The sequence below is a fragment of the Bombus fervidus genome, chromosome 1 (assembly GCF_041682495.2).
Source record: "Bombus fervidus isolate BK054 chromosome 1, iyBomFerv1, whole genome shotgun sequence".
Lineage (NCBI taxonomy): Eukaryota > Metazoa > Arthropoda > Insecta > Hymenoptera > Apidae > Bombus > Bombus fervidus.
In genome coordinates, this window is record NC_091517.1 from 21,824,600 (window position 1) to 21,839,168 (window position 14,569).

The 14,569-nt window shown below is 37.6% G+C and overlaps 3 protein-coding genes across 4 annotated transcripts in view; 2 read left to right on the forward strand and 1 right to left on the reverse strand.

Moving 5' to 3' along the window:
- Gro (TLE family member transcriptional corepressor groucho) overlaps positions 1 to 14,569 on the forward strand; it is a 250,854-nt gene that overhangs the window by 61,746 nt on the left and 174,539 nt on the right. The window lies entirely within an intron of this gene.
- LOC139990425 (uncharacterized) lies at positions 217 to 11,282 on the forward strand. 2 transcript variants are annotated; one of them, XM_072009657.1, is made up of 3 exons: positions 217 to 472; positions 8,273 to 9,515; positions 10,155 to 11,282. In XM_072009657.1, exons 2-3 carry the CDS (start codon positions 8,297 to 8,299, stop codon positions 10,316 to 10,318), a joined length of 1,383 nt encoding a protein of 460 aa, XP_071865758.1. In that variant the 5' UTR covers positions 217 to 472; positions 8,273 to 8,296; the 3' UTR covers positions 10,319 to 11,282. The 2 variants fall into 2 exon arrangements, with proteins under 2 accessions (XP_071865758.1, XP_071865748.1); XM_072009647.1 differs by lacking the exon at positions 217 to 472 and adding an exon at positions 4,687 to 6,500.
- LOC141445790 (uncharacterized) lies at positions 12,663 to 14,460 on the reverse strand. Its single transcript, XM_074111820.1, has 2 exons — positions 14,163 to 14,460; positions 12,663 to 13,062 (listed from the first exon to the last, which is right to left on the reverse strand). The coding sequence occupies exons 1-2, from the start codon at positions 14,370 to 14,372 to the stop codon at positions 12,841 to 12,843; spliced, it is 432 nt and encodes a 143-aa protein (XP_073967921.1). The 5' UTR covers positions 14,373 to 14,460; the 3' UTR covers positions 12,663 to 12,840.

A 14,569-nucleotide genomic window follows, 5' to 3' on the forward strand; every position in this document is an offset into this window, starting at 1 on the left:
TGCCGCGACGCGGGGTGCATCGGGGAAATGATGCGCAGATTGGCCGGATCATCTCAAAAACCACCACCCTCTGCCTCCAGCCCTCCTCCTACTACCATTCGTCCCCTCTGATTTCTCTTTCTCCCTCTTTCTCGCACTCTATATCATGCTTGTTCGCCCTCTCGCCCCCGTATCGCAGGTCCCTTGTTCCCTCTCTGTCATTCTCGTGCTCGTACTCTCGTCGTCGACGGTCGCCAGGGATGGAATACAACCCCCACTTTCGGCACCGCCGCCGAACAACCACCCTGCCGCCGCTGCCTGCCACGGTGCCCGACGACGAGTGACTGAGTCCTCCGATTATTATCTCATTTGCTGGCACGAGCAGCACGCGACGCTACTGTCGCTTCCCGTACGATCCGTAGATCGCTCGCCTCTGGATCACCGCCGAGGAGAACCGGAACCCGGGACCACCTGCCTGTCGCCGCGTGTATAGGTGAGTCGAACTTTTGCCTAACGATTCTTTTTATTTGCGTTACTTCATTATACAATTTCGACTGTTAATTTCTTGTTTCGTAGATTCTTTTTATTTTTACTTCTATTTCTTTCCTTCATCTTTTTGCATCTTTGCTCTTTTTTGAGATTAGTTGTTGATTTGTTTGAGGAATTTTTATGGTCTCTACCATGTGCCCTGATCGCCTCTTCTTTGGTTGCGCGCAAAAGACGAATGCGTTGAAATTGTGCAAAATTGTTGAGATTAATGTAACATGCATGAGAGATGGTGTTTTGAGGAATGGTGTCGATTAAAATCGGTTAGTGTTCTTTATTTCGAGCTGATTATTGATTTGGAAGTTTATTCGATGCTTGATTTCACGAAGGATGGTACACGTGGGCGAATCTGATTTGTTGCGTAACGACTGTGGTGTTGATTGTGGTAAAACAAAGTGGTGGGATGCGGCAAGTTGATTTAGAATAGTTTATTAACTAATTTCATATCTGTTGTTTACAAAGAGGGTTATTCTGTGAAGTGCAGATATTATTATCAAATAAGTGTCCTCGGTTTCTCTTTTCTTTATGGGTTATTATTTGCATTGAAATAGGATTAGAAAAAATGTAAAAATGGACTGTGATTTATGATCGAGACAATGATTTATCCCACGTCGTGGTCAAATAATGATAGAAATAAAAAAAACGACGGTGAATATAGAAGATCCATTAAAAATTAGCATTAACGAGAGGATCCTGTGAGCATCACGTGACAAGTAATGAGAATTCATCTTGCAATTCTAAATCGGCCCGTACATCTTCCTTTGAACCGCATGTGCGACAGCACTGATTACGTGTTCGTCATATCCCTCACATTTCTCACATTTGAGATAACAAAAAGAATTATTTAATTTATTTCTATTTACTATTACTTATCGCTATTGATCTAGATATTTGTTAGTCGAATTGATTACAATTATTATGCTAATAAATAAATTAAAATAAAATAAATTATAATTTTCAATTGTTCATATATATCGAAAATCTTTAACTATGCTTCGTTCCTTGAAAACGCGCATATTTCGATTGTTTCCGATACTCCATTGCATTTAAATTTTATAAACTTATAATCTACGCATCTTACACGTACACTAAGTTTTATTTGCAAGTCCAAGAATTAAAATTTTTAATGAAACACTAGGTTAACACATCCTGTTTTGAATTGTATATTTAACACATTATTGTTGGAACACGTAGCAATAGCGTTTTCACGTACAAATACGGGCTTGTATACGCCTTTTCCCATATTGGTCCAGTCAATACCCAACTACATAGCGTTAATATGCATTTCAAACGGAAAGATTTTGATAAAATAAACGTTCTTTCCAGAAAACAGAATATTGAAGGATTTAATACGAATACCCTCTATCTTCCTCAATGAACGATTTCTCACCAGAAGAATCTCGGTTGGCATCTCATCGAACCAATTAATCCTCCCTTTCTTCTATAATCTTTCGCGGTTATCGATTATACCGCAGTTTGTGCACCCTCGAAAGCATTCAAATCCCCTGGCCGTTCCTTCAAACCACGATACACCATCACGTACTAATCTTAAGCTCTAACGAAAGAGTTCGTATCGGTGCGCCAGCTTTATTTATTGTCGGTGTGTCATCGTTCTCTGCGTTTCGCGTCTTTCGTTGCGTGCATGTTTCTCTTTTATTCCTTTTTTATGAATACACACAGAAAGAGGAAGAGAGGACCGTTCGAATTACGCAGAGAGTTCAACCGTAAAAAAACCGAGTTCTACTGCGACTGACATTTTTTTTTTTCTCTATGTAAAGCGAGATCGTTCCGCGTCTGGTCGCAATAAAAATGTTTATGCTGACAGTAAAGAGATCGCCGCTACTCGAAGGGAGGACGAAGATATGGGAAGCGAAGAAACGAAGACGAATCGATTGAAATACCTGTCGAGGTTAAGATTTAATTCGCTTCTGGCCTCGTATAATTGATAAAATCTCTTTCGACATTGCACTCGCTATTTTCTCATGCATAGGTGTGACTCTTTACTGCCCTTGTTGACCATTATTGTGCTTCGTTTTCACACGACCTCTTATCTAATATTCTTCTGCTTAATTACGCGAGCTGAGAATTGGAGGTACGTTGCGTAAAACTAATCGACCGTAAAGAAAAACAATATGCCAATTGCAGCGGACGCATGGTAATAACTCGAGTGACTCAAACTGCTTGTAATTACATAAAATTTGGCATTAGATGTTTGTAGCGAGAATATATTATGTGTTACGGATTATACTGTTGTGATATATAAAAAAGGAGGGAAGATACTTGTATGAAAAATAAAAACGATAGTATTTTGCTTGATCCCTTTGTTAATTTTGGTGAAACAAAAGCTTTGAATTATTCCTCGACATGAGGAAGACAATAATGGAGAGTAATTGAATATCGACAAAGAGACCTGTGCAAAATTATCGACAGACAATGTACAATATACGAAAATGTGAACAAGAGAAGGACGCACAAGGCAGGGTATAGTAAGAAAGAAATGAGTAAAGATAAAGGCAGATTTAACGAGAAGGTACAGAACTGTGAGATGATCAAAAACTAGAATCTACTAAAGACGAATAAATAAATAGAAGCAAGAACAGAGTAAACTCTTACTAAATGGGAAAGCAGATTATATTGGACGATATACGAAAAACGGAAAAACCAAGGATGAGGAATAAGAACACGAGACACAATAAAACTGAAAGAAAGAAAGATACTTAGGAGACTTTTGGAAGAATAAAAATAAACCGTAAAGATCAAGAAAATAAATAAAATACAAACAGATACAAAAAAGGGAGGATCAAACACGCATGAAGAAGAATAAATAAAATATAACGGGTAAAAGAGCAGCAATATACGATGCACGACAGATCCTTGCAGAAAGGGGTAAAACGAACCAGAAAAAAGGGGGAGTAAGGCCGAAGGTATACAAGCGGGTAAAGTACATAAAGAAGAAAGAAAACGAGAAATTAAGATGTGCAAGGGTGGGGGTGAAAGGGAAATCGTTCCACGGGAAGGGTGGAAAGGAACGAATTAGGAAAAGAGAGGAGCGTACGTCGAATGGTTAGGGAAAGAGGCGGATGAGGGAGAATGGGAGGGAGGGTAGGGCGAAACGAGAGGAGCAGCAATGCAAATATTCGCGGCGACAGAGATTGAAACAATCCGCCAATTAGAATCGTCGACGTGAACGGGATTATGCAGATTCGCGGTGGGTGCGCGGACAGAACCAGAAACGGACTGGCAGCTGCCGCACCGTTCGCTTAATTCAATCCACCGAGTTGTCTTATGAATCGTAAACCGGCCTTCCCCTTCCGCGTGAAACTGAAACTACGTCACGAGGAGACGGAAAGGAAAACGTCGTCGTCGTTGTCGTCGACGACGACGCCGAGCGACGCTTCGACCAACGGCAAAGATTCGCCTCGAACGGAACGATAATGCAAGCCCGTAAAATTCCAAGGTTAGGACGAGCGCGACTCATTGCTCTATTATAGTCTTGCAGGGAGGTTGTTGGAGGGAAGAGTCGATGCTTTTAAGGGATGGGGAAGATTTTTTTATTTTGTACCTATCAGGAAAATTATACGTCGCACTACGTAAAATGTTTCATGTACGTAATCGATGGTAAAGAAATCAATATCGTCAAAGAAAAAATTGGTTAACGCGTTGCTTAGGGGATGGTTGAAAAGCTCCGATCTCATGCGTGTTAGGAAGATCGTTGTACTGTGTAAGATGTTTTATGATGATAGGTAGTGATCAGTGATGTAAAAGAAGTTGATATGCAAAAGATATTACATACTTTGATCTTTGACTTTGCCTTGTGTTCCGTATTTCGTTTTATATCAGATTATTGTTTCATTATTCTATCACCTTCTCAGATAGGATAAAACGAAGAAGGATAATTGAAGTACAATTTATTCATATTAAATTAATATTTATGTTTAATAAGCAATAATTCGCTGTAACATCATTGCAATTCTTTTCGCGAGATTGGGACGCTTCTTTATTATTATTATTATGTTCTCTACTAAGTAGTTGATTGAAATAATTAATAAGAATAATTCATAATTATGTTTACCGTCAAAACGCTCATTAATTATTTTATCTTACATCGATATATATAGTAGCGAAGTATGTGATAAAAGAAAGTGCATTTTCAATTATCACTTGTAAACATATGCTTCAATTATAGAGCATTATACAATGACAAGATCATTTGTTATACAATACATAGAAACGATATAGGAGATAAGAATCGAAGGATAACTACAGAGAGAGAGAGAAATCGAGAAAGGAGAGAAATGTATATTACAATTTTTAAAGGATACTTAAATAGAATATTACGAGGGTTGACGGTGAAAATGTGTTACCATTGACTTTTAGGGGCGAGAACCCAGCGGGGAATAAATTGTTTCGTACCAGAGAATCTCAAGTAAATACTCACGGAGACTTTCCGGGAGGCTTCTTTATATTGCGCCGGTAATAGAATAAAGAACCAACCACGCAATGGAAATTCTCACTTTTTGCATAATTGACGTATCCTCGGGAGCATACCGGCACGTTGAATTATTTTATCTCGAGATAATGTGATTTAAATACAAGGGACTGAGAAGACGCTGTAACGTTTCCATAAAGTATAGGGGGATGTAAATTTTGCTGCAGTTTCTTCGCTTCTTTCTCGGCGTGAATTTTTTACAACGTTATGGAAAGATAAAACAAAAGAATATGGAAGAAAGAGATAAAAAAGAAAACAGAGGAAAAAAGGATTGAGTAAAGTGGCTACAACGATCTCGTGATTAATGTTCTAGAAATGTAAGATCTCTTCCGCGGTCGGTGTAATTCAAGCTTGGTTAAAACAGCGCGACCGCTGAATTTCATGACGCAGCCAGCCTTTAAAATTTCCTGTTTAAGAAGACCACGATGTAAGGCAATGGAAACGCGTCGCTATTGTCTTTCATCGCAACCATCACGGAGGGAAAAAAATCGTTTCGCGTCTCCAGGGATTCTTCAGAAGTCCCACGTATCTGAGCCTTTAGAGTTGCCTTGTTTTCTCGACACAGTCTGTGTCAACATTTTACCATTCAAATGGTTAAGTAAATACAAGATCAATCGCAATATGAGATTTTTATAAAGAAAATAGCAACTTTAATCTTATTGTGTAAGAAACAAGTAACTTTACGATGATATAATATGATCTCCCGTTAATTTTTTTATTTTTCAAGATCTTCAAGAAAAACTTCCACTGCCTGCTAAATACGTTTAGAATTTTCTTCTGAATAATTAAAAACTCTTCAGTGTTAAAAGAAGTACAGAAGTCGTTTCCATTCCTTCCATCAAAAAGTGCTATCTCTTTCTCTTTCGTGCCGCATAACGAGCAAATAACATTCGCCAATATACGTAGAGAGCGTAACCAGGTCCATTTCACTCTCGCTTCTGACAGAAATCAAAAGATTTTCACCGTTCGATGTTCAACAACGATAGAGACGGTACGGGAATTATGGACGCGCTGCAATGAGAACCGACGACGAGAGCCCGTATTTATCACGAAGAGTAAAACTGACAGCAGTCCATTTCCTGTTCGTCCTGCCTGTCTGGCTGAACATATCTCCTGACGAAACAACGTGGACGCCGTTTGTTTGGGAAACAATGGACCGAAACAATACCCAATCCCTCCTCGGTGCGCGGACACGGATACAGACCACCATTCTGCTTTCCACGCCCCGTTACACTCTTCTCTCTTTCTATCGATGAAAGAATCTCGCCAGGGACCTGGAAGACTTCACGGATTCTCGCGAATGGACAGTAAAAATTTTCCTCTCGTCGCTTCGTCAGTCGCATTAACAGTTGTCTGTCGTTCACGTTTATTCCAACGCCTAAAACTGTTTACAAAAAGTCGCCCTCTGATTCCTCCGTCGCGATGAAGAAGATTTTCATCGGAACATTAACGACTCGAGAATACCGGCCTGGAGATAATGGAAAACGTATGTCCTCGAATTTATTCTTTTTTCCAAAAAATGCTTGCAACCACGTTCCGTCTTTGCGAATGCAAATATACTTTATACTTTATTTATACCGTGACACTGTATGCATAGAAAGTTTCGGAGTTATAGGTTAATCAAACGCAGAGTGATAGAGGATCATAGAGAAAATAATTTTTGATTAAAAGAAGTGAGTTTGATTTATCTTTCGTAATAGAGGCTTGAAAGTGTAGGTTTTAGAAGCCTGTGAACGAGCAACCTGTTATACACGAGTCGTACGCGCAATGATTCGGTAAAGAAAGACGGAGCAAAGTGTTGAGTTACTTCTGATATTTTCGAAGGATGCTGTTACTGACTCTATTAATTACCATAGAAATTTAAGTATGAGCATAAAATAGTACAATCTGTGTACTAAATAATACGCAATTTATTATTTAAAACTTTATTAAAACGTTATAGAAACGACAGGTGCAATCGATGCTGAAAGTTATATTTAATAATAACTTGGATATATATTTATTAGAAATGTTCATAGAATCGTACTATTATCAAAACGCAAAACAAATGACGAATACATCGAAACTGATATCAGGAGTTTAAATATTTAAAAAATAGAAATTTCTCACTTAAGTCGTATATTCTGTTTAATCAGGAAAAATCAAAATACACGAGAACTTAGGATAAAGTAAATGCAAATCAAAGAAATTGTAACTATATCAATCACGAAAATCAGTATGTAGGGAATACTTCCTTACTAATTACTAATTGTTGCTGATGCGACTGTTCATACGAGCGTGGCACGAAGTTTAATTGAAATACCTACGATCGTAGATTCTCATTAATGATTTCTCGGGAATTCCTTGCAAGACATTCGCGCGAAACCGAACGTGCACTTGACAGAAATTAGTAATCCTTAATGGATGATGCGACGCAAGCCCTAGTATTACTCATCCCTTTAGCCAGTCATAGGCGTTGCCTGCTGCTCTTAGACTTAACAACGGCGGATATTCAATTAATTTCAGAAGACAATAGTAGCGCGTCTCTGCTCCGAGGATTGTACGTACTTACCTACAACGATCTTCCATGCATTCGATTATTGTTGGGAACCAAGCAGATGTGTAGTATTCCAAGATTTAGCTGTGTTGAACGTTCGACTACCAAACTCATCACAGGGTTGCTATGTTAGCTCTATATGTATGATTGTACATTCTTTATTTTGGAATATCGTTTGCTTTTATTTGCTTCATTCTCCAGAATGCAAAGAATCAAAGTTACTTTCCAGGAGTATTATTTATACTTGAAATAGTTTTGATAATATTTGCATATCATTTAATACAATATGTTGGAAAATAGAATATATCTTCTGGATGGAATATACCAATCATAAATGTCATTTGGTTATAAAATATAAAAAAATTAAATAATATTGAAAATATTGAAAAAATTGCTAAATACTTAACGTAAAGAATCTATTAGAATTTCAAAACGAAATAATTTTCTAATCTAAAATTAATATTACAGATATTACCACAATCTTTTGCGTTGATACATCAGATACAAGAGATTCTTTTCTTTCTATTTAAAATAATATCAAATCAAAATTCTACAGTACACTTGATCAAACTAATAATAACCTCCATATTCAAATTTTGTCATAAGTTCTCCTCAAATACTTACAATGAATTTTAACCGTGAATGCAAACGAACATCCACGGAAGATTTCAATCGCGAACCCTTACTATCTGCTTCTTTTTAACATTTTGTGACTTCTCCAGTGTTCATCTTCGAAAACCAGAAACATGACGACGACCACAGGCGATCCGTCGACTCTGAAGAGTCCAGCCTCGCTCTCCGGCGGCGATTTGGTGTCTCGCCTTCTAGCAGCGACTCCTCCATACCTGTACAACGTGCCCTTAACACCGCATAGCTTCTTCTTCAGCGAGATGTTGCGTTCGTTTGTGCAAGCAAAGACGGAAGTATCATCCGCGAACAACACGACGAGCGTACCTCGACGTCGCAAAAGATCGTGGCGAGACGCTCGGGATCGTCCCTTAGAATTAACCACGAAAGAAAGACAACATCATCACCATCACCATCACTCGCAGCAGCAACAGCAGCAACAGCCACCGGATAAATATTTCCATACTCAACAGCAGCCACAGCAAGCGGAGACGCGACTGGAGAACGGAAGCAAGCAAAGCGACGGCTACGACACCGCAAGTAAAGTGGGCAACTTCGAGCAGAAGCCAAACTTCGGGACAGACATTTTGAAACCGGTGGATGAAAATAAATCTGAATTTAGCAAGCAGAGTAAGAGCTTTTTCGACGAACGACCTCGTCACTTTGAGCAGGCCCAACCACCGGAAAATATGTTCGCCAGTGAATTGCAGAAAGTCAAGCCTGAAGAGTCTCACTCTAGCGACCGTAAGAATTGCAATTACAACGACAGAAGCCCGTACGATGATCGTACGAAGAGCGCGATTGGCAATCAAGAGCTACCGCCCCTGTTGTCAGATCAGAAGAAGCTCGATTTCTCGAGGACCTTTTTGCCCAGCCTTCCAGGAAGGGGCTGCGACATGCTTCCGGGCGTGAAAGGATTCGGTCTACCCGGGAACGTCACCAACCCGGAATTCCTCCCTGGTCCACTTTGGTATCCACCTTATCCAATGCCTCAATCATATCCTGGCATCGATCCTCTACACTTCTTCATCGACCTTCGCGTATCCGGTCATATCTGGGATCGCAAGTTGAGCGAGAGACAACTGCCCTTCAAAGGCAAACACTGCTCCGCCTTCAGTGTGCCACAATCAAAGGAATATAATAGCAATCGACCTTTAAATTTGACGAGAGACGAGGCTAGCACGTCTAGGAACAGCGAGGAAAATCTACGTGGCACTAATTATATTTTGAGACACTTGACTAGGACGTACAGGGACATTGGCCAGGCACGGAAAGCAACCAGGAGCGAAACATCGACTTCTGGCGAGAGCGAAGATAGTTCAAAGGACATTGATAATAGTGGGTGTTAATAATTGTTTGTTGCATGATTGGTGTTTTTGTTACGATTGATTTTTATTTTGTTAATACAGTTGAAGTAACTTGTGTTCTGACATGGTGTTTTAATGTAACTAAACGTGTGCGATTGTATAGAGAATTACTTATTTGTTTCCATCGTTAAAAATCTAAATTTGTTGATTATTAAAAGTCTAAATGTTTCTAACACAGATCGAACTGTGAAAGATTACGATAGTGAACAAGAAAGAGATCTTTTTAGAAAGAAATCTTTTTTGAACAATGTTGAAATTACGATACTGTTTATAAGAGATTATTCTGTAATTTCTTTTCGACTAGACAGCTTTTGAGGCTCGAAGTAAAAGTTAACTTGAATTTCAAATTAAATGATTTCAACTATCGATAAGAGTAATGACAGTAGTAGTAGTAGTAAAAATGACGATTCCATACGGTACAAAGTTAATATTCACAAATGAAAAACAGGATATTCGCAATTAATCTCGTCATGAATTAGATAAATCTCATTATGTCATATGAAATGTTTTCTTGTATAAAATTTAAAAAATGTTCATATTATACATAATATTGATTTCTTAGAAGAACGTATCTCTAATTAATTAAGCTTTTGTGTGTTACAAAATGCAGACGAAAGATCTCCAAAACCGGAAGAAATCTCGGTTGCGTCCACAAGTCCGGAAGAAGAGAGGAAGGATCTTCGAGCGTTGATAGGGTTGGAACTGGTGGTGGATTATGTGAAAGAGCCGAAGGGAGATACCTCGAACGAGCAGAATTCGCAAGTAACCGAATAACTCGTGAAAATCGAACGATTCTCTTTCGTTCTTGACTGTATAAATAGATGTAGCTCCGACACTTACAATCTCAGCTGGTTCTCACTCGACTACGTCGTTCATATAGAATGTTTAAAAACTGAAATTCCAATTCAATCAAATTCAACAGATTGTCAATTTGACAAAAAATTTCATAATTATTTAATAATATCTTTTATTTTTAAAAAAATTTATTTCACAGTCGATACCATAGATCGAACTTTATCCTTTACGATTCTTTATAGCGTTTAGAAACTTCATTGTAGCAATTTCTCTAGTCAAATGTAAATTGTTCGGTTGACAATATGTTAACGTCCCTTTGAATTATGCACGGTGTCAAAGAATGTTAATAGCGAAAGAACATGGAATATTTTGCTATTTTTCCGAGATATTCCTCCCACTAACTCGTTCCATCTTTTCTTTTCCTTTATCTTCCATGTGAATATTTAGAGACAACCTTGTACATTTAGAAACGATACATTGAAAAACTAGCAGCCTCGAACTTTTATCGGTGCTATCAATTGCGTAAATGTGGATGTGGCTGCTCTAATCTGACAAACCAGGCAATACATAAGCCTGCTATCTATTCACGCTCGATACGCAACTGAACAGCGTGAGACTTACGACATTTTTTAATATCGCAGTTTAGTCACGGTACTTTCCAGATACATTGAGTTTTTCATTCAGCAATCTGTACCACCGTGTCTGTCGTTCTTTGAAGACTCTTCCTATCTTACACTCGAGACTCGGCTCGAAAGAGTCATTTTCTACCAAGGAGGATCTTAGAGATCCCTTGCGGGCCGGAAACGCTCTGCTACGAATTCAACTATATGTGATATGCGGTGTACATATTATAGTAGCGTTCTATTGTATCTATATGTATTAATAGAAATCATTCGACCTGTATATTAAACGTAATAAAAGTAATGCGATTCAATCACGTGAACGAATTCGTATTCTTTCGAAAATTACCGTAGACCATTTCATATCCTACATTGCGACAAACTTTCCATTGATGATTGTATCTTTAATATTAATTCCTCTTTTATAACAGATAACTTGACAAAATTTTGCTCAAATAATAAAGCCGCAAAATCTTTCAAAATAGAACAGTCTCTTCCGCTTTATTCTGCTAATAAAAAGCAATTGATTAAAAATCAATTCGGTAGACTTAGAAACTTACAAACGCTCTCATATACTCAATCGCAAAAACCACAAAATAATTCAGACATTTAATTATGAAATTCTATCGAATAGAAAATAAAACTTACGAAATGTTCAACTGCAAAAACCAACTATTAAATTATAGAGATGAAAATACTTACGAGATATTCGATTACAAGAACAAAAAAAAAAAACAAGATTAAGAAAACGACAGAGAAATATTTCTGCTCTAGATCAACTACACGAGCTTACGATCGTAACTTACGTCCAACACACGAACTCAAAGGTACATTTTCACGAGTACCATCTAAGTACGAATGGACTGAATGCTCGTTGCGCTCGAAGTCGATCTTTCAGAGTGAAACAGAAGAAGGAAGGATACAGTCTACGGCACATGCCGCTTCTTCACCTTCCTGAATGCATCGGCACTCGTTATAATTGGGAGTACCCTCGAAGGAACGCACACAGAAAGGGAACGTCATATTCAGCCGGATATGGTCACACCCTCGCCCCCATCAGTCTCTTGACGTTATTTGACTAATAAACTTCTATCCAGGGTTCTTCTTCATCGATCGAGATACTGTTTCCCGGTTTCGTCTCTCTGTCTATCGTTGTCGACATGGCTCTCTTTGACACGGCCGTTGACAGAGTACAATTAGGGGAACCGAGTCCCCGATATGTATGCGCAGAATGACAAGAGATACGTGGCTTTTAGGGACGAGGGCAAATCTGACGGGAGATATCGATCTGCCGACTCATTTGCAAAGGCTGAATGGAAAAGTTCGTCGACGTGTTTGCGGCCGATTAGATAGATGAAGATGCGTTTCCAATGTGGATTTCCATTGGGTGATCGTTCGAGAAATTCTTTTGTTCTGATATTCTTTGGTGATTAATTGTCTCGAAGTATCTGCTAACTTTCCTTCCTTTTTCTTTATGCGAGTTTGATTTATTTCAACTTATTTCGATGAGAATTCGAGAAAAATGCAATGGAAATTGTAGGAAATTAAATAACGTTAAATCTCTCTAACTTTTGGAAAGAAGAATCTCGGAAGCATTATATTAATTATTTAGAAATTAAAATTTTTCTTTTTTAACTAAATATTACTAAAATTTTTTAACTTTTATAGAAATTCAGGATCGACGTTATAGATCTCAAAAACAAAATATTTGAATAAACATTATTTATTTATCTCATCTCTAAATATTACTATCGGGTTTTTAATCCTTCCAGTGAGAAGTGAATAGTACGTAATTATCAATTTATGTTTTATAAAATTATCAGTTTATTTTTATCACATTATCTATAGTATGCAGACTCGTTCGTATACCTGATAAATTCCTCAAACAGTATCGTGATTAGCGATAACGCGAAGCTCCAAGATCACTTCGCCCTTGCTGTTCCTATCGATTTTCACCATTTTGCGGTTCACCTCCGGGACCATGATAATATCATCTGATCCGACTCTCTTAACAGGTGCTTCGACTAATTTGTAACGCGTGATCGGTAGCTCCTCTTTGTTCACTTCCATGACCGGCTTTTCCGGCGCGACAAGCGTGTACACCTAATTTCAACACGATACATGATTAGTACACGCATTGGTATCTGCACCTACGTGGAAAATTTTTCGATTAATAGAATTAATAGATACAAAGTTCATACGACTTTCATTTACGATTGTTATCGATGCCCAATCTACTGATTATTAGAGATTATTGGATTATTAGATTATTATTAGATTATTAGAAAAAGAGATTCTCTGAAAAAATTGAACTCGTCGGAATTGTTAGTTTTTTTTTTTTTTTTTTAATTTTGTAATGAAATAATCAGTAACGTTTTATGAAGAAGAAAACACTATTCTAATTGATGTTTCTTTGTATTCGATTGTTTTATGCCATAATTCCACTTTAATTGCTTTTCGAGAGCATTAAAAAGAAAGCAATTTAAACAATATGAAACGTAAATTCCCTCGGTATTTCGGTGAATTGGTATCAATTCTATAGATGATTTAACGTGAAAGACAATCACGTACTTTATATAATTAATTAATTTTGTATTTTTATATTTTTAACAATTGATAAAAGAACGATCGATAAAAATTATTTATTTTGTGTTGAACTCATGATTCTACTGGTATTAATTTTCCACAATTTTATCATGAACAAAGTGTATTATGACAATGAACATAATGGAAACATCATTTGAACGAAGAAATATACAGAGTCGGGGATAAAAATAAATGGACAGGTAGTGGAAGTAGGTATGAATGAAGATTAATCGAACTAATAATTTCTTTAAGTTTCTCTTATCATATGTATATTTCTATAATACATAAACTATTTGGTAAACAATTGAAACTAATATTTACGTCTTTGCGTAAATAAGCCACATTTAACGAAACTTCGTTCACACTTATTTCCATTACCTGTCCACTTCTTTTTGTTCTCGATTACGTGTTTTCAAATGCATTATGTAACTGCGTTACGAAAGAAACTACATAGTCTGCTTTTATTCGCTGTAAAAATGGAATAACAATCTTCGCGATCCTTATCTCTACATTTTTTCGACCGGAATAAAAAAATGTTAGATAAATACTGTCCATTATCGTAACAATTCCAATCGATGTATTTAAAGGTAAAATTTCACAGGAACGAATCGACTTACCTTTTTAACAGGATGTATCTTACTATCAGGCTCGCTCGAATCCCCAGCAAAGAAACTCAGATCCAAATCCCGCGAAGATTGCTCATTCGGAACGGGGTAAGTTAAGTCGTCGTATCGATTCTCGTCCAGAGTCGGCAAATAATAAACTCGTCCATTAACGACAACTACGAAAGTCGTCAGGATGCTCACAAATATCCAACCGTTCTTCATCGTTTTGCGTACTCAGAGAGAACTACGAGTTAGAGGACCGTGTGCTCGACGAAGCTCGATCGAAACAAGAAAAATAATAAAAAAAGAACTTTCCTCGTGACAGCTGACAGACTCATTAATCCATCGTAAGGCGATTACAGACCATTCTTTCGAATGATTAATTAAGAGTACAATCTGCCAACGGACGAAGAAACGAA

Coding starts and splice junctions, on each gene's coding strand:
- LOC139990425 (XM_072009647.1), top strand. Junction 9,516..10,154: donor TTCAAAGGACATTGATAATA/GTGGGTGTTAAT, acceptor TACAAAATGCAG/ACGAAAGATCTCCAAAACCG.
- LOC141445790 (XM_074111820.1), bottom strand. CDS start 14,372: ATGAAGAACGGTTGGATATTTGTGAGCATCCTGACGACTTTCGTAGTT. Junction 13,063..14,162: donor AGATACATCCTGTTAAAAAG/GTAAGTCGATTC, acceptor TGTTGAAATTAG/GTGTACACGCTTGTCGCGCC.